Source organism: Entamoeba histolytica, genomic scaffold (assembly GCF_000208925.1).
Source record: "Entamoeba histolytica HM-1:IMSS scf_1104750517707 genomic scaffold, whole genome shotgun sequence".
NCBI lineage: Eukaryota > Evosea > Mastigamoebida > Endamoebidae > Entamoeba > Entamoeba histolytica.
In genome coordinates this window covers 26688-45908 of record NW_001914870.1, presented here as the reverse complement: position 1 = coordinate 45908, position 19221 = coordinate 26688, and the positions used below count along the sequence as shown (strand labels likewise).

Below are 19221 nucleotides of genomic sequence, written 5' to 3'. Positions count from 1 at the left end.
TTCATATCATCTTGCAGATCCTGCATTCTGCTTCCTGACCATATCCATCTATTATTAATTTCATTTATTAATTCATAAGTTTCTTTTCTTTGAAAGTAGTAATTAATGTTTGAACATTTTTCTATTTTCATTTCTTTTACTTTATTGATGAGAGTGTTAAGGTATTCTTCATCAATTTCAGTATAGTTATTTTTTATTATGATTTTTTATTATTGAATCACACTCTACTCTTCCTTCTATTATATCATTTATTTTCAATTTAATGTACCGTTTAGTATTTTCTTTTATTTTATGTGATATTTTAATATATTTAATATATTCTTTTTCATTATTGACATTGATATTTATTGCTTTTATTATATTTTCTATTTGTTCATTTTTTATTTTCTTATATAATTTCTTATTTAACAAATTAATTCAAAACAATACAACACTTCAATTAAAATTCTATTTCTTTGTTCTGTTGTATTTCTTGTCTGACTGTCATCTCTTGTTTTTTGACAATCAGTGCTTTGCTTTTCTCTTCGATTTCCACTACTGTCTTTTTCATAGGAGTAGTTTCATTCATCTCCATCGTTCCTGATGATGTTTTCCTCAGTACTGGTTGTGTATTTATCACAAGTGTCATCGTTTTCTTCTTCTCTAATTCCTTCTGTGAAATAAAATTTTCAATATCATCTTGTTGTTTTGATATTATTTGTTTTTGTGCTTCATTTTCTTTTTGTGTGTTGTCTAATTCTTCTCTTGTTATTTCTGCAATTTCTTGGTTTTTAATTGCAATTTCTTGATATTCAGATATTTGTTTTTCTTTATCTCTTATTTCTTTCTTTAATTCTTTAGTATTTTCCTCTATCATTTCAATTTTCTTCTCTAATGTGTTTGCATTTTGTTCTAGCGTTTTGTTTCTCTTTTTTAGCTTTTCAATTTCTTCTTTCATTTCTTCATTTTCTTTTTCAATCTTCTTTTTATTAGCTTGGATACTTCGGATTTTTTCTTCTTTATTATTTACTTCTGTGATTTTCTTTCCTTCTATCTCGTTTACTTTTCCTTGTAGTTTTAAGTTTTCTTCTTCTAATTTTTCATTTTCTTTCTTCATTTCTTCATAATTCGTTTGAATCTTTTTAATTTGTGTTTTCATTTCTGTAATTTCTTCTTCAAATTCTTTCCTAACTATTTCTTTTGCTTTTCTCATCATTTCTTCTGAGATGGCTTGTTCTTCTTCCATTCTTTTCATACTTAATTCTTTAAGTTTTCCTTGTAATTCAGTAATTTGATTTTTCAGAGCAAGTATTTCTTCTTTTTCTTTTTCTTCTTCTATCTTTTCTTCTTTATTTTTTGTTTCTTCTTGTGTTTTCTTTATACTTTGTTTGTTATTTATTATTCTTGCAATTTTACATCTATCATTCATTTCTTTAATTGGGTTTTTGTTTTTAATTTCTGCTTCTATAGCCTTAATGTCTTTTTCTTCCCAATCTTTTGTTTTTTCTTTAAACTCTTCTTTCGTCTTTTCAATTACCTTTTTCTTTTTAATTGAATATACTTCTTGGAGGATATCATACCATCTTTTCCTCTTACCTTCATATTTTTTAAGTATTTCTTCGTATTCTCCTTCTTTCCATTCACTTGTTATTCTTTTTATTCTTTCTTGTATCTCATTTATTGTTAGCCATTTATATTTGTTATTTGTATAATCTTTATTGTTATTGTATTTACCTTGTTTTTTATTTGTTTTTCTTTGTGTCTTTCGTCTTCTAAACCCTTTTTCCTTGGTGTATCATTTACCTTTATTATTATAATTGTTATGCCATTTATTGCTATTGACATTTCTTTTTTTGTTGTATGACCTTATATTTCTATGTCTTGTTTGCTTTTCTTTACAAGACCCTAAGGTTTTACACAATAGCCATGGCATTAAAATTTGTTGTATTTCCTGCATTGGAAAAGGATCTTCTAAAATTAAAAAAAAAAATAAATAAATAACAAAAAATTAATGATGTTTTGATTGAATGGATTTTTGAATAATTTCAAGCTGTTTTATTGTTTGTTCTATATTTAGTCTATTAGTTGGTTCATCACACCAACACTCACATATAAGTTTATAGACATAATCAGGTAAATTGTTTTGTGGTCTTCTATGTCCAGAAGCTACAAAAGTGGCAATAACCCAAGGATACTCAAATTCTTGTTTAGGATAAGGATCTTCCCAAGTCATAACAGAGTAAATACTAATAGCAAATGAATAAATATCAGCGGCTGTTTTATATTTTTTTCTTTTTAATATCTCAGGAGCCATAAAAGAAGGTGTTCCAACACCTTTTGTAAATGTCATATTTGTCATTAATGAATTTATATTTCTAGCACTTCCAAAATCAGTAAGTTTAGCATTAACAGGGATGTCATTATCAAGGGAAGTTATTAACATATTATCAGGTTTAATATCACGATGTAGAATACCATTATTGTGAAGATATTCTATTCCTCTAGCAATATCTAATAACATTTTTATTTTAATACTTTTAGATAGTGAATTTGATGGTTTTGATTCAATCATTTTTTGTACTGATCCATATTTTGCATATTCAGTAACCATACATTTATTATCTTGAATTATTACTGCTCCATAGAAATGAATAATATAATTACATCTAAATTTTTCTAACATTTCTACCTCTTTTCTAAATTCTATTTCAGAACTATTATCATTAATTTTTGGTTTCATTCTTTTAATAGCAACACTATTTCCTTTAAATTCACCTTTATAAACAACACCAAAAGTTCCTTCTCCAATTTTTTTCTTTTGAATAAGTTCGTCTGGATCTAATATACATGTCTGTTCAGTTTCAATATTAATATCCACATAAAATTCCATTTCTTTATTAAATTTAAAATTATATACAGAAAATCTAATTTGTTGTAATATAGTAGTAGAACAAATAGGTGTAATATCCATAGTAACTTCAATAGCTTTATTTTGTCTTAAAAAGACTAAATTTGGTTGAATAGTAAATTGATATTTTTTGGAAGGGATATGAGATGATTGAATCTTAACTTTATGTTTGCCATGATTAGCAATTATTAATTTTAAAGTAGTAGTTTCATTTACTGGAATATATTCATCTCCAACTAATGTAAATTTATTATTTGTCACTAATATACCAGGAAGAACTTCTTGAAAATGTTCTGAGGAGAATAACTCTTTTAAATTTAAAGTATTATCTTGTTTTAGTCTAATTATTTTTTTTGAAATTAATGTAAGTATGAAATAAATCATAACAATTATTAATATGAATATTGGAATAACAATTAAACTTATCCACCACATAGACTTTCTTTCACAAATATTTCCTTTTATTATAAAACCTCTTGAACATGAAGTACAAACATTGTTTGAAGAAGATTCACAATGTTCTATTGTTTTATAAGATACACACTTTAATCCATTTAATACAAACCCATCAAAACATAATTTACATGTATTACTATTACTACATGAATAACAATTATCTGGACAATTAAAACAATAAGAGTCGTAAACATAATATCCATCTAAACATTTACTACAACCTATTGAATCAATTGTAACACAATTTGTTAATTCAGTTTTTGGTCTACATTCTTTAGAATGATACATAAAATATCCAACATTACATTTTATTGGTAAATCTTCTCTTTCACATAATTCCATTGTTTTTGGACATTTTGGACATGATGTTCCTTTTCTATAATACCCATCATTACAAATAGCACATCCAACTTTACTTAATGTTTGTTGTTTACAAGATTTAGAGAATTCTTCATCAGAAACACATTCATAATTACTTACAATTTTAGTAGGGTCAGAACAAGATAAACATTGTGTTGATGTAGTTAAACAGCTTGAACAATTTGAATTACAAGGAAAACAATTTGAATTAAATTCATAATATCCATCAGAACATCTAATACAAATACCTTTTTGATTAATACTACATTTATCTAAGTTTTGATGTTCTTTTATTTTTAATGAATTATTTAATAAAAATATTTGATTCTGACTTTTACATTGACCGTCAATTAACCATAAAGTTAAATTATTTTGATTATCACATTCAAGACATATAACATTTTCTATTGTTCCATAACATGATAAACATCCTTTTGGACATTTTGTACATGACGATGGATTATAATATCCGTATTTACATTTCATACATTTAGAATCTTTTATTACTTCACAATATTCATTTGTATTCATTTTCACATGAATAACATTTCTCATTTGTACATTCTAAACATTCTTTCCCATATTCATTATTCTTTTTACATTCTTTACATATTCCATTATCATTATAATATCCTTCATAACAACTTATTGCTCCTGAATTTACTGTTTCATTATTTATATTTATTTTTTCACATAATAAACTCTTATTTAAATAATAACCATTTGAACATATCTCACATTGTTTTGGATCATGTGTTTTACATACTTCACAGTTATTAATTTCACATTTTGAACAATATTGTATGTTATTAACATATTCTCCATTTTCACATAATTTACAATATCCATTTGAATAAAATTTACAATTTGTATCATGATATTTACACATTCCTTCTTCTAATTTATATCCTTCTTCACATTCATAACATTCTTCTTTTGAACATCTTTTACAATGACCATCTAAACAATAAATACATTTTTGATTAATTTCATTTTCTTTAATATTATTACTAAGATAATATTTCTCTTGACATTCAATACATCTTCCTGTTATTCCATATGTTAAACAATTATCAACATTTATATTTTCTAAACAACTTCCTTTTATTTCATCTTTTCCACATGAATCACAAATAAATCGTTCATTAATCATTCTTCCGATTCTACATCTTCCATCAATAGAATATCTTACTTTATTATTTCCTATTAAACTATTATTTGAAATATCAAATCCTCCTTGATTATTTATACTTGCAATAGAATTACCATTTTCAATAGTTATCGTTGTTGTATAACTTATGTTAACTCCTATTTGATCATATACTCCAACAATATTAATATTTCCATTGTTTTTTGTTGTTTTAATACTAACACCCTCTGCACTTCCAGATAAATAAATATTTTGATTACTTATAATATTCATTGTTTTATTTGTATTTATTTTAATAGAAATTATATCATTATTTCCATTTAATTGAATAGTTGGTATGACATTACTTTGAATAGAAGAAATACTTCTTACATTATTAAATATAATATTTGAATTTGTAATAATAACATTTCCATCAATCATATCATATTCCTTTTCAGAACTAATAGTAATCTCTTTCCATTCACCAAGATCATAATAACACTCATTTCCTTTGCATGGACATTGATGATATTTAAAATTACCAAATACTCCATTTTCTACTGAACAAATAATTTTACGTCTATCATCTTTATTATACCCTTCTGGACAAATACGAATCATTTTACCAACAACTAATGAAACATATTTTCCATCAGTAGATTCATCTAATGATTTTGATACTTCATTATTAAAACTAACTAATTCAAAACATTCTGTTTGATCAGTTGATAATACTTTATTCATACTTCCATCACTAATAAATTCACCATCTCCCATAATTATTAATGCCTCTTTATTCATATTTGAAACTATATTATCAATTTGAATAGAATAAGTTCTTAAAGAACTTCCAGCATATCCAATAATTTTTGTAGTATTACTTAAATATAATATACCACATCTTAAAGACCCTTTTAATTCTATTACTTTAATATTTCTAAAATCACACTCATTTTCAACAATAATAGAACTTCCTTCTAATATAATACTTTCAATCAATTCTCCATTGTCATATTTTTTACCTGAAATACTACTCCAATACTTTTTAGTTAATCCACTATTATAATTATATTCTAATACTAATTTCATTCTATTTTGTCTTCCTTCAGTTAAATATGAACAATCTGATTGTTCAAAATATGTAGAATCTTTTTGTGTACATTTACATCCTAATGTACTTCCACTATATAAATATCTATTTAAAACTCCTCCACAATTTACTTCTTTTATATTACTGTTTGAAAGTACTTTATTACATTCGGTTAAATTACTATTACATTTCCCAATAAAAAGTACTGGGTCTTTAGAAATTTCAATAGAACCGTATTCAAATAATGTTGCTTGAAAATGACCTAAATTATATAATACATCACTCCTTTCAATATGAATAATTCCTTTAAATATACATGTACCATCAATACTTAATGATGCATTTGGTAAATAAGCATCATTAAAAAATATCATTGAAGAATCTTTTGGTATAGTAATTTTACTATCAACACCAGTTGTTATTAAAGTTGACCATTCTCTTTCATAAGGAATAAACTCTTGATTTGGTTTTATTTTAAATGATAAATACTTACTTAAAAATGAACAATCTATTGCTGAATTTTCATATTCAAAATTTGAATAAGAACAAGAACAATCTTGATATGTTATTGGTACATTCTTTCCACAAATAGCCATTCTATGTCTATTATGAACATAACAAATATCTAATACTTGTAAATTGTTATTATCAACTCCTCTATTAATAACATATTGATCTGATGTATATCTATATTGACAATCATTTCTTATTGTTTCATTTGTTAGTTTTACTGCAATACGTCCTTCTATAAAAACTCCTGGGGAAAATCCCCATGTATAATTTAAATTAATATATTCTAATGTATTTTCTAATGAAGTTTTAATAGTAAATGGTCTTGACTCTGCGATAATAAAATAAGGATATTCTTCATAAGTAATTTCTCTTCCCGTTAAAGTGATAATACTTTTAGGAAGAATATAATAAGTATTAATAACAAAATTAATTCTTGGATGATATTCTTCAATTGTAATATTATGAAATGCTCTTGCATATGGACTTCCTTTAAAATTAAATCTAATAATTCTCTTAGAATTTCTACCATCATAAATATTATCAATTAAATGAAATTCATTAAGATCAACTCTAGTTTCATCTTTAGAACAACAACTATTATATATCTCAAAACAATCACTATCATTAAAATAAGAAAATAACACTCCACACCAATTTTTATCTGTATAATCACATAACCCTTTTGAAACACTAACATATTGAATTAATCCTCTATCATTTGAATCACACCATGTCATCTCTGTTGTTTCTGAAAAACAACAACAAATGAAAATTGTTATAATAATTATAATAAGCATTGAATGTTATTTAAAATTAATAGATAATCTTAAAACGCAAAGAGAAAGATTTTTTTATTCTAAATGAAACAATGTTTTTTACTTTTTTGCAACAATTTTATAAACTCGAAATTTCTTGATAATTTCTTTATAAAACTTTTGTATCCACATCATCATATCCAATTTTCTTTTTTATTAAGTTTTTATTTTAATGTACTTTAAAACTTTTATTGTCCTTGTATGAAAAGTTTCATTTGTTAGTAGAACTTTCTAATTTAAAATAAATAAATTTAATTATTAAAGAATCAATGGAGTATATGAAGTTACTTCATTTATATCATTTATTGTAACAATACAATATATCCCTTTATCTTGAACCCATAAAGTTGTTGATTCATTATATAAACCACATAAATATGGTCGTTGAAAAATTAAACATGAATTGGAATATATTGCAATAATATTACCAAGTGATTGAATATATTCAAAAGAAATTGTCCATCCACCATATTGGTCTTTAATTGTATATTTCAATGTATTAGTTATTCCAGTTTTAGATATTGGTTGATGATTGTAATTATAGTCTAAACAACTCCACTTAAAGAATACATTATTTCTTTCATTTTGATTATGAATAATCATTTCTGTTCTCTTTTGGATTATCATTAAATCTTCAGATTGAGTATTATCATTTTCTTTTTGTAGATTTATTAATAATTGATGTGTTTCATTATAATTGTTTGTTGATACCTCAATTAATCTCTTTAATTCTTCAACATCATCTTGTTGGTCTATGTATTTATTAAGTTGTTCTTTAAGTTCTTTATTTTCTTCTTTTAATTGTTTATTTTCTTCTTCCATTTCTTCATTTAATTCAACAAGGGTATTATAATCTTCTTGTAGTTCTTCAAGATTTTTCATTGTTTTAACTAAATTTATTTGTACTGTAGAACTTGCAATTTGATTCTTAAGCTTTTGATTTTCTTCTTCCAACTCTTTTATTCTTTTATAATTTTCATCTTTTCCATTGTTTTGATTCTTTTCTAAATAACTAATAATCATAAGTAAACTTTTTACTTTTGTTTTTAAATCATTAACAATACTGTTGTCTTCAATTTCTTTTTTAGCTCTTGAAAGTTCTTCATATTTTGTTTTCATTTCTTCAAGTAGACGCAATAAATCACTCTCAGTTAATCTTGTCATAAAAAATTAAATTATAAGTTTTTTATCAAACAAAAGTAAAAGAGAGTTTAAATTTAAATATAATTTAATTTATTATAATCATCACATTGTATGGATTAATCACTATCGTTACTAATTGATGTTGTTGAATCACTTTCACTTTCTTCATTATCCATTTCAATTTCTTCACTTGCTGTTTGATCTGAATGAAAGAATGCATCTTCTTCATTAAACTGATTATTATCTTTATTTATTTTTTCTTCTTCTTCTTCTTCCATAACATTACTTTCTTCTATTTGACGTAAAACAGAAGTACCAAAAGGTTGTACCTTTTTTAATGAATCTTGTTGGTCAATTTTATATTCACTTTCACTACTTGATGTTTGGTCATCATTTTCTTCTTTTATTTGATTTTCTTGTAGATGTTTTTCCTTTAATTTTTTTAAATCTTCAATTTCTTTTTTTCTTTCTTCTTGAAGTTCTTCAAGTTTAATTATTTTTAATTCTTTAACCTTTTTTTCTTTTTCTTGTTGAATAAGTTCATCAAGTCCTCTTCTTATTTCTTTTACTTCTTTACGAATTCCTTTCCATTTTTTTATATTACTCTCATTAGTCTTTGGTTGTGCTAATAACTTTAGTCTTTTCTTTTCATTTTGAAGCATTTGGTTTCGTTTAAAAGCAAGTTGTAACAGTACTTTACTTCGTTCCATTTTTTCTTTTAAAGCAATCTTTTCATTATTAATTTTGATAAGTATTTCTTTGTTTTTATACATTTCTTTTTCTGCCTTTTCAGTTTGTTTAATTGACTCCTCTAAGTTGTTTTGAAGTTTCATTACTTCTTCAGTGACTTGTTTTTCTATCAATAATGTATTAATTAATTGATTGACATAATATTGAACAGTCCCCTCTTCCTCAATGCAACGTTTTTCAATATCACTTTTATTAAGTAACTCTGTTATTGTTTCTTGCATTTTGATTTTTAGTTTTATTATTAATATTTAGTATAAAATATTATACTTTTAGTAATAATTATTCTTAGTAAATTAATGGCAAGATTTAATGATAGTTTTAATAATTAACTCAATGTTAATCAAATTTCAAGTCTAATTATCAAATCTTGAAATTAAGATTGTCTTTCATCTTAATAATATCACTCTCTATTATGTCATTAAATTCAACCCAGAAATATCTTTGCTACCAAGCTGCACCCCAACCAGTTAATACAACACCTTATTGCCCATCCTGCTGTAAATCATATGGAATTATTTTTGTAAGACGTGCGCAATGTAAATGTTGTCAGCGATATTTTTGTTCTAATTGTATTGATAACCGAACTAGATATTGTTGGATATGTGAGAAACATCTCAATTCACAAAAAGGATGTATTGGAGTATTAGGGACATATTTTAATGATGGGAATGATCAAGCAAAAATAAGAGCGTTTAATGAATTTTTAATGTATTGGAGTGACTCACTATATACAATAGAAGATTTAATTAAAGGAGGAATGATACCAGCATTAATGAACATTTTAAAATTTAAAGAATTCCATTTAACATTATTAGAAATAATAATATTTGCAATTAAAAAAGATATTCATGTAAGAAATATGATTGATGGAAATGCATTTAATGAATTAGCAAAATTTACAGAGTATCATAGAAAAATTATGTTTTTATTAGGAAGTATTGTAGTATCATGTATGAAAGGAAGTAAAGAAGGAGAGTATCAAACTATTGGAGAAATTATAGAAGTATTTGAAAAAGCACATGAATTTGTTGAAAATGAGAATTATCAATTAAAAGAATTTAGAAAAGAATTTACAGAAAGTAAAGAAAATAAAGAAGGAGAATTTATTGAAAGAATATTAACACAATTTGCAAGTGAAGAAATGTTAAAATTATTAAATACATTATATTGTGAGTCAGTAGAAGAAAAAAGAATAGTAGAAGTAATGTATAGATTTTTTGCATGTAGTATTGAAAGTACAAAATGTAAAATAAGTGATAGTGTGTGGAAAGAAACTATACAAATAATTGATTCACATAATGCACAATCAATTATAATAATATTAATTGCATATTCAAAAACAAATAAAACAATTGCACCATATTTAAATGGTGGATTATTACCTAAATTAGAAATGTTATTAGATAGACAAAATAAAGAAAATACTAATGCAATTATTGAAATAATTTTAATATTTAAATCATTTCCAACATTATTCTCTCAACTAAGTATGAATGATGATTTTTTAGAAATTGTTTTTAAAACAATTAAACAAGAAGATGATAGTAATTTTACTGCTACAATTATTCTTAAAGATATTATTGAATCAGGAGATTCTTCTAAATATCATTTATCAGAAATGTTAATTGAAAATCATCCAGATTTAATAGAACTTCTTATTTCTAATACTGTTAAACAAAAAAAAATTATTGGATTAAAATTATGTAAAGTATTATTAAATACATTTGGAGATGAAGCAAGTATTGTTTTATTAAGTAGAGGAATTATTGATGGAATTATTTCTTTATCTAGAATAGATGATAAACTAATGGTAAAATGTTATAAAATACTTAGAATTGCAGCTCAATATCATAGAGAAATTGTTAGTCATTATATTGAAACATCATTTATATGTACTTTATTTGTTAATTTAAAAACAAATCCATTACAATCAATTATTGCTATTAATGAATTTATTCAATATGAAAATGTTCAAGATGAAATTATTCATTCACCAGAAAATATTAATATTGTTTTAAATTTATTAAAACAAAATGATATTAAAATTCTTCATGAAACTTTAATTCTTTTAAACATTCTTTTTAAAAATCCTATTATCTTTTCTTCTATTTCTATTCCCCTTTTACCTCTTCTCCTTCCTCTCTTTAAAATTCTTCCAATTCAATCATTTGCTATTTTATTACAAGTTATTTCTACGATTATTCCTCATATTACTATTTCTGAAAAAGATGCTTTAACTTTTGTTAGTTCTTCTATTTTATTCATTAATCAACAAACTTATGAACCATTACTTCAAAATGTTTATACAACATTTTCTATTGCAGTTAAAGCTCCTCCTATTAGAAATATTTTAATTTATGGTAGTTCAAATGATATAGAATCAAATGGATATTTTTCATTTTTAGTATGTTCAGTTAATAAAGAAACTTCATTAACATTAAAAGCTTCTCAATTACAATTTTTTACTCAATTTATTATTAAAGGAGATGATCATTCTACAATGGCTTTAGATATTTTACAACCTTTATTACTTCTTATTTCTTCTTCTAAAATGATTAGTACTTGTAATTCTTTTATTTTAGAATCATTAAATTATTTATGTGCTGTTCTTTCTTTAGAAAATGTAGAATCTACTAATTTAATTTATAAAAGCAATGTTCTTAAAAATTATTTTGAAATGGCTTTTAATTGGAAAGCAACTCAAGTTGATTTAATGAATCAATTAATTGTTTTAATTACTTCATTTTATAGTCAGGTCAAGTCATTAATTATTGAATATTCTGAAATATCAATTCTTCTTCCTAAATTTTTAACATTCTCTGCTCTTCCAATTGAATCAGTAAATAAATGTTTATATTTATTTACTCAATTTAAATTATTAAATATACCGATTGTATTAACTCCTTCTTGTATTCATTTGTTACTTCTTGCTTTAAAAGATAAAAATGTTAATGAAGTAAAAGATTATCCTAATTATATTTTAACTATTCCTAATGCCACTGAACAACTTCAAAATGAAATTGATTTATTACTTCATTCACATATTCCTTCTTTACGTTCTCTTGGATTTAAAATTGCTCAAGGTTTGTGTAATGAAAAAATGGTTGATGGTTTAATGACATTAACATGGGAATTTATTACTTCTGATGATATAAATAATATTATTAAAACTTTATGTTATTGGAGAAATGAAAAAATTATTCATCAACATCATTTACTTATTTCAATGATTAGATTTATTAGTGAAAATAAAGATTTAATATATGTAGAAACGGTTGGATTATTGTTTCAATTTTTAACTAATATTCCTTATACTATTTACCATTCTATTATTCTTAAAAATCATTTTAAATCTATTGACCAATACACTTCTCAATTTATTATTTCTCTTCCTCCTTCATCTTTAAGATTAGATGCAGAATGGTTATTAAATAATATTGCTTCTCATCAAATGGATAATTGGACTATTTCGGTTGCAGTTCATTTATTATCTGATTCTTTTATTGAATCTTTCTTAATTGAACAACCTCAATTAGTTCTTCAATTTGTTGATTTATTACCTAACTCTCTTCCTATTTTACTTCATTGCTCATCACCAGCATTACAACCATTACTTTTACTTACTGTTGATTTTCATGAATTAATTCAACATCAAAGCTCTGCATTACGTCTTCTTGTTCCATCAACTTGGTATTCAAAAGATTTTATAAATGATGCTTTAATAATTTTAAAAAACACACGAAGTAATGATGATATTAATAATGTTCTTTATTTTATTAATTCTATTATTGGTCAAAAAGAATTAATTCAACATGACAGAGAATTATTAATGAAAATAACAAAAGAATTTATTGATATTCTTGAAGGATTAAATGAACAAATAAAAAATATTCAATTAATAGGTAATGTTATTATTAAACTAGTTACTGAATTAAAAGAAATAAGAAATCAATATCAAATGGATATATTATTTGAAGAAGCGGTAAATAAAAATAATTATGCGTTATTAGAAATTGTTATTCAATTAATAAAAATGGGAATGAATTTTACAATTACTTCTCATATTAAATTAATTCAAGAAAAATTAATAGAAATACCTCAGCTAATTGAAATTGTTACAATGTACTTTATTCAAATCAGAAAATTAATTCCTTCTGATTGTATTATAAAAACAATTCAATTATGTGCAAAAAATAAAATAATGAAAAATCAAATTATCATGTTGTTATTAAATTGTGTTCATTGTAATGAATGGAGAACTTTCATTACCCAAATGATTCAATCTAATATTTTTGTTGGTTTTATAGATGAAACTCCGTTATATACCACTATTCAATCAATGTTGTGAAATTGAATTTTTTTGTACTTTTTTTTTACTTATTTCACCTACTAAATTTAATATAATTGAACTACAACAATTCTTCCAACATTAAAACAACTTCCTCCCATTGCTGTACAACAATTTAATGTTCCTCTAATATCAATAAACTCATCACATAAAGTTGAGTAACATGAAGACAATCCTACTTTTAATGAAATATCTCTATTTCCATAGATAAAGAAAAATGGTTTATTTTTTAAATCAATTTGATTTGTTTGTGTCAAGGTTAATTCAAGAGGAGATACTCCTTGTGTCTTGCTTCTAACAAACTTTTTTATTATATCTAATTCTCCATTACATTTTAATGAAAATGGGAAATTATTTTCTTTAAGTATATTCTTTCCAATAACTTTTATTTTATCTTTAATAAATATTCCTGCTAAATGACTTTTTAAATTAGTTTGATAAATAAGTAATAAATTTTCTTTATTGAGAATTAACCTATTAAAACTTGAAACTTCATATTCATCTGGATCATACTCAATTGTAGAATCAAAAATTAATTGACATTGACTTAATTCTGTCCATTTATAAAAGTATTTAAGTGACTCTTTGATATATTTTAAATCTCCTTTAAAATCTTCATCTTCTTGAATAAAAATTTCTTTTGTAATCATTTCAGTTTTAGCTCTTTCTTTTATTCTTTTATCTAGTGGATTAAATGATTCAGTTGGTTGTATAATTTCAGATTTTGTTTGTTTAGAATTAGTTTGTTTAGTTGTTGGAATGGTACATATGTTATTTGTAAACAATGAACAAGAAGTTTCTAAGTTAATTTGAGATGATGGATTTCGTAGCGCTGATTTATACCTATCATTTTTCCTTTCTATTGGATGAGATTGAATCCCTTCAATTTTTTGTATGCTTTGATAAGAAGTATCTTGAGATTGTGTTAATGATAAAGCTTTATTGCTTTGTAGAATTGTTGAAGACGTACTCATGCCTATTTGATTTAATAAATTAAAAACAATTTCATTCAATAATTTACCGGTAACTATCTCATTTACTCCAACATTAACTCCACAAATAAATATCTCTTGATTCATTAGAATTTCAATTGTAAGTTCCTTTATTTTTTATTAAAAAATATTTAACTACTATTATGGTTTTTTTCTTAACTTAAAATGAATATTGTGTTAAAAAACAAAATAAAAAAAAATTGTTGTTAAAAAACCCTTTTTTTTTTTTTTGCAAAAGAAGAACATATAAATCATAAATAATAATATGACCTGTTCAAATGAAATATTATCTCTTATCACTTCTTATTTTTCAATAGAAGATTTATACACCTTTGCTTTTATTAATAAGAAATGTAACTCAATATTAACTAATCGTAAAACAAATATTAATTGTGGAGGTGCTACAACAAAAAAAGAATTTCTATTACTTCCAAACGCTAAAGTCATTACTGGAGAATTATATTCTATTGTATTTTCATTGTGTGTTTCAAAAGAAGATGAAAAATTGTCTGATGATGAATTTTGGAAGAATGTTGAAACTCGTTGGAAAGAACAATCAACCAAATATGAATTCTTTAACATCACTTGTTTTTCTGGTATTGATGCACATACAATTCCATTATTAAAAGTTATTGCTCCAAAAATTATTTCATTATCAATTCATACAGAAATTCTTCCTTGTGGTTTATGTATTGAATTACTTGGGGCTATTCATGAAATGAAACATTTAAATCAAATAAGAATTGATGGTGTTACATTAACAGCATTATATAATTCAACTACAATCATTGATTTATCTTTCAACTCTATTATTCTTGACTCAATTAATATGAAGAGAGATAGTGCTGCTTTAATGTCATTATCAAAACAATTCTTAAAGTCACATGGTATTATTCATATAGATAATTGTAGAGATAATAATGATGTAGAAATTATCAAGAAAATTCTTCCTAATTTCATAATTGGTGTTGATTATACAGCAGATAAATCCGTTTTTGAATTAATAGCATCAAAAAAACTTATTACTATTCCTTGTTATCATTCTCCATTTGCTTTTCCAGTACCTGAAGAACCATCAAGTGAAGTTATAGAACAAATTAATAAAATTAATGATTTGTATCTTCCTACTATCCAACAATCATTACCTGAGAAATTATTTGATGCTTATGGTTTAATTGTAATTGGAAGATTACCTGCTCCAATAGTTTCAGACCATTTAGCATTTTTAAGATATAATAATATTCAACCCGAAATAATACCACTTGATTTAAGTTTAATTACTACATTAACTCGACTTGAATTAAGAATGAATAAACCTAGAACTGAAGTCATTAAACTCCCTCATTCATTAAGAGTTTTAGATTTAGAAATCCAAGATAATCTTGATGGATTTTGTGTTGTAGATGATAAAAAAGGTATTAAAGAATTAACTCATTTAACTCATTTAGAAGTAAAATTCTCGGATACTCAATCTTTAACATTACCTACATCACTTGTTTCATGTTCATTAGCTATGTGTCCTTGTTTAAAAACTATTGGACTAGAAGGAGTTAATTCACTTACTAGACTTGAAGTTCAAGCATGTGAATCTTTAGGAGATATGAAACTTCCAAGTTCTATGAAACTTGCATTATTCCAAATGTGTCCAAAAATTCATTCATTAGAAGTGCCATCTTGTTTAAAGAGTTTACAACATGTCTTTGACCCAACAATAAATTTAAGTTACTTCTAATTTTTATTGACAACACAAAAACGAGTTAAATAATTAATTATCTTTTCCTTTTCAAAAATAGATGATATCGTGATTTTTGTGAGTTAAAAAAAATAAAAAGTTGAATAAGTTCAAGAAGTTATTTTTGAGTTTTGTTGTTATTTTTTACCAAATTGAGTCATTCCATTTAAGTTATAATTGCAAATAATAACCCTATAACTTTATATTTGAAAGAAAGATTAAAAATTAGAAAAAAATTGAAAAGGAAGCAGAGATGAAGGAGTTAATAGTGGAAAAAAACGATTGGAAAGGAAAAGAAGCAAAGAACTAGAAATCAAATTGAAGTAAATGGACAAGGAGAGAAGTCTTAAACCTTATTGGTATCCAATGGCTGATGGAGAACAAAATGAGATTCTTCCATCACTTCACAAGAATGTATTACGTCCAGATATAATAACTAAAGCATTAGATTATATTGTAAAGTTAATTTGTTTTATTATTCTTTATTTTGTATTAAGAATGATGTACAATTTATTCTATTTTGTAATGAAACAAACAAGTATTAATCCAGAGTTTCAAGTTTATATATCAGAAGCAATAGTTGCAGGAATTTTTATTATTGGAGTATGGATATGGTACTTAAGAAGACCATACCCAGTTTATTTAGTTTCATTTGCTACATCAATTCCTGATGACAAATATAAAGTTTCAACAGAAGAATTTGTTAAAATTATTGAAGGAGCTGGATCATTTGAACAAGAACAATTAGACTTCCAAAAAAAATTAGCTTCACGTACAGGTCTTGGTGAAGAGACATATTTACCTGAGGCACTTCATAGAATTCCAATTACTGTTTCAATGGCAGATGCAAGAGAAGAAGTTAATATTGTCATGAAATTAGCATGTGATCAATTATTTGCACAAACAGGAATTGATCCAACTAAAGATATTGATATAGTTATTACTAATTGCTCATTATTTAATCCAACACCATCAATGTCAGCAATGTTAATTAATATGTATAAATTAAAAACTACTGTTAAAAATTATACATTATCAGGTATGGGATGTTCAGCTGGTTTAGTATCAATTGATTTAGCTAAAGATTTGTTACAAACATATCCAAACATTAATATTCTTGTATTCTCTACAGAAAATTTAACAAAGAATTATTATCCAGGTAAGGTTAAAGGAATGTTAATATCAAATACATTATTTAGAATGGGAGGTGCTGCAATATTATTATCTAATAAAAGAAGTTGGAGAAATAAAGCTAAATTTGAATGTGTTGATACACAACGTATTCATCATGGTAAATATGATGACTCTTATAATGCTGTATTCCAATATGAAGATGATGAAGGAATTGTTGGAGTAAAAATTGGTAGAGAATTATTAAAATGTGTTACAAGAGCATTAACACAAAATCTTAATTTGTTAATGCCACGAGTTATTTCATATAAAGAAATGATCAAATTTATTATTTTCTTCATTAAACAAAAATTAGGAAAAATTGATTCTAAAGAAATTTTTATGCCAAATTTCAGAGAAACATTCCAAGCATTTTGTATTCATGCTGGTGGAAGAGCTATTGTTGATGGTCTTCAAGAAAATTTAAAATTAACTGATGAAGATTGCTTGCCATCAAGAGCTACTTTATATAGATTTGGTAATACATCATCCTCATCTGTATGGTATGAAATGAAATTTATTGAAAGAATTGATACATTAAAGAAAGGTGATAAAGTTTGGCAACTTGCATTTGGTTCTGGATTGAAATGCAACTCAGTTGTTTGGAGAAAATTGAATTAAAAAGGATATTTTTAGGGTTATTTTATTTTTTTCATATTCATTTTTTATTGATTGAGGTATTTGTTGAGTTTCTTTCGTAACTACATTAAATATTAGAGTTACTAAATGAAATAAATAAAATAATTTATTTGTTGTGATAAAGAAAGAACTAACATAATATTATTAATTACTCATTCTTTCATTTTCATTCAATTTTTTTATTTGATACAATTTAAAAATAAAAAAATTTAATAAAAAATATCCCATTTAGCTTTTAAATAAAAATCGTTAAAAAATAATAAAACATTCACTCAAAATTTATATTCATTAATATTTTATTATTTTTTTTTAATTTGATACGTTAATTCAATAAATGTCTTTACATAAATTTATGATATGACACTTTTTGTTAATTAAAATCAAATAGGATATTAATGTTTTTTAAAAATTATACTATGGTTTTAAAAATGTATATGTGTTTCAAAAGAATTGAAATTGAAAACGTAGGGGGTATGAATTATGAAATTAAATATTATTAAAACAAAAAATAGTTAGTAATAGTTTTGAAAATTCATTAATACTTTGTAACATTCAATTTTGTATGATGAATCGAAGAAACTAAATGAAACTGTGAATAATATGGAAACTGTAATATGAATCAAAGACACAAAGAAAAGTTTCAAGCATTTAGAAATTATCAAACACAACAACAAACTTTTCTCCTTGCATTATTAAATAAAAATTGTAGTATTACAATATCTAAACCCTTTAAAACAAGCAAGGTATGTCTTCAATTTTTTAAAATTGAAACATTAAAATTTTCAGACACTGACATTATTCAATTTGAATCATTTGTTAGTCAAAGATGTAAACAACGAGAAAAATTTGATATGAAAAATGGAATTAGTGAAAAAACTGCCAGAAGAAGAAGTGAAAGTAATAAAAGGATAATTTCTTTAGGTTTAATGAAAGATATTTTAACTGAACATGGTGCTATCTTTGAAACTGAAAGAACATCTGGAAAAAATGGAGCATTGGTAATAGAAACAATATGTTCTGTAAGTATTGATGGAAAACAATTTAATAAATCAGATATTGAAAGAATTGCACAAACAATATATACATTATTAATAAGAAGAATGAGGCTATGTTCTTTTTTAATATTAACTAAAAATGATGATGAAATTCAACAAAAACTACAATAAATTTAAAGAGTATTATATTTTAAATAAA

At 24.2% G+C, this 19221-nt stretch overlaps 9 protein-coding genes across 9 annotated transcripts, besides 1 other annotated feature; 4 read left to right on the top strand and 5 right to left on the bottom strand.

Annotated features, from left to right (window-relative positions):
* Nucleotides 1-1949: a repeat region.
* Nucleotides 1950-1987: 38 nt separating this feature from the next.
* Nucleotides 1988-4189, bottom strand: EHI_092260 (tyrosine kinase, putative; the record flags this gene model as incomplete). Its single annotated transcript, XM_649463.1, has 1 exon — nucleotides 1988-4189. One exon carries the CDS (start codon nucleotides 4187-4189, stop codon nucleotides 1988-1990), a length of 2202 nt encoding a protein of 733 aa, XP_654555.1.
* A 31-nt stretch (nucleotides 4190-4220) lies between these two features.
* On the bottom strand, nucleotides 4221-7175 carry EHI_092250 (uncharacterized protein; the record flags this gene model as incomplete). Its single annotated transcript, XM_649462.2, has 1 exon — nucleotides 4221-7175. One exon carries the CDS (start codon nucleotides 7173-7175, stop codon nucleotides 4221-4223), a length of 2955 nt encoding a protein of 984 aa, XP_654554.2.
* Nucleotides 7176-7511: 336 nt separating this feature from the next.
* On the bottom strand, nucleotides 7512-8417 carry EHI_092240 (uncharacterized protein; the record flags this gene model as incomplete). Its single annotated transcript, XM_649461.1, has 1 exon — nucleotides 7512-8417. One exon carries the CDS (start codon nucleotides 8415-8417, stop codon nucleotides 7512-7514), a length of 906 nt encoding a protein of 301 aa, XP_654553.1.
* Nucleotides 8418-8512: 95 nt separating this feature from the next.
* EHI_092230 (uncharacterized protein) lies at nucleotides 8513-9367 on the bottom strand (the record flags this gene model as incomplete). Its single annotated transcript, XM_649460.1, has 1 exon — nucleotides 8513-9367. One exon carries the CDS (start codon nucleotides 9365-9367, stop codon nucleotides 8513-8515), a length of 855 nt encoding a protein of 284 aa, XP_654552.1.
* Nucleotides 9368-9558: 191 nt separating this feature from the next.
* On the top strand, nucleotides 9559-13494 carry EHI_092220 (uncharacterized protein; the record flags this gene model as incomplete). The annotated part of the gene is made up of 1 exon (XM_649459.1): nucleotides 9559-13494. The coding sequence occupies one exon, from the start codon at nucleotides 9559-9561 to the stop codon at nucleotides 13492-13494; it is 3936 nt and encodes a 1311-aa protein (XP_654551.1).
* A 47-nt stretch (nucleotides 13495-13541) lies between these two features.
* Nucleotides 13542-14573, bottom strand: EHI_092210 (uncharacterized protein; the record flags this gene model as incomplete). Its single annotated transcript, XM_649458.1, has 1 exon — nucleotides 13542-14573. The coding sequence occupies one exon, from the start codon at nucleotides 14571-14573 to the stop codon at nucleotides 13542-13544; it is 1032 nt and encodes a 343-aa protein (XP_654550.1).
* Nucleotides 14574-14751: 178 nt separating this feature from the next.
* On the top strand, nucleotides 14752-16218 carry EHI_092200 (uncharacterized protein; the record flags this gene model as incomplete). Its single annotated transcript, XM_649480.1, has 1 exon — nucleotides 14752-16218. One exon carries the CDS (start codon nucleotides 14752-14754, stop codon nucleotides 16216-16218), a length of 1467 nt encoding a protein of 488 aa, XP_654572.1.
* Nucleotides 16219-16545: 327 nt separating this feature from the next.
* EHI_092190 (fatty acid elongase, putative) lies at nucleotides 16546-18009 on the top strand (the record flags this gene model as incomplete). Its single annotated transcript, XM_649479.1, has 1 exon — nucleotides 16546-18009. One exon carries the CDS (start codon nucleotides 16546-16548, stop codon nucleotides 18007-18009), a length of 1464 nt encoding a protein of 487 aa, XP_654571.1.
* A 632-nt stretch (nucleotides 18010-18641) lies between these two features.
* On the top strand, nucleotides 18642-19193 carry EHI_092180 (uncharacterized protein; the record flags this gene model as incomplete). The annotated part of the gene is made up of 1 exon (XM_649478.1): nucleotides 18642-19193. One exon carries the CDS (start codon nucleotides 18642-18644, stop codon nucleotides 19191-19193), a length of 552 nt encoding a protein of 183 aa, XP_654570.1.
* Between the last annotated feature and the right edge of the window lie 28 nt (nucleotides 19194-19221).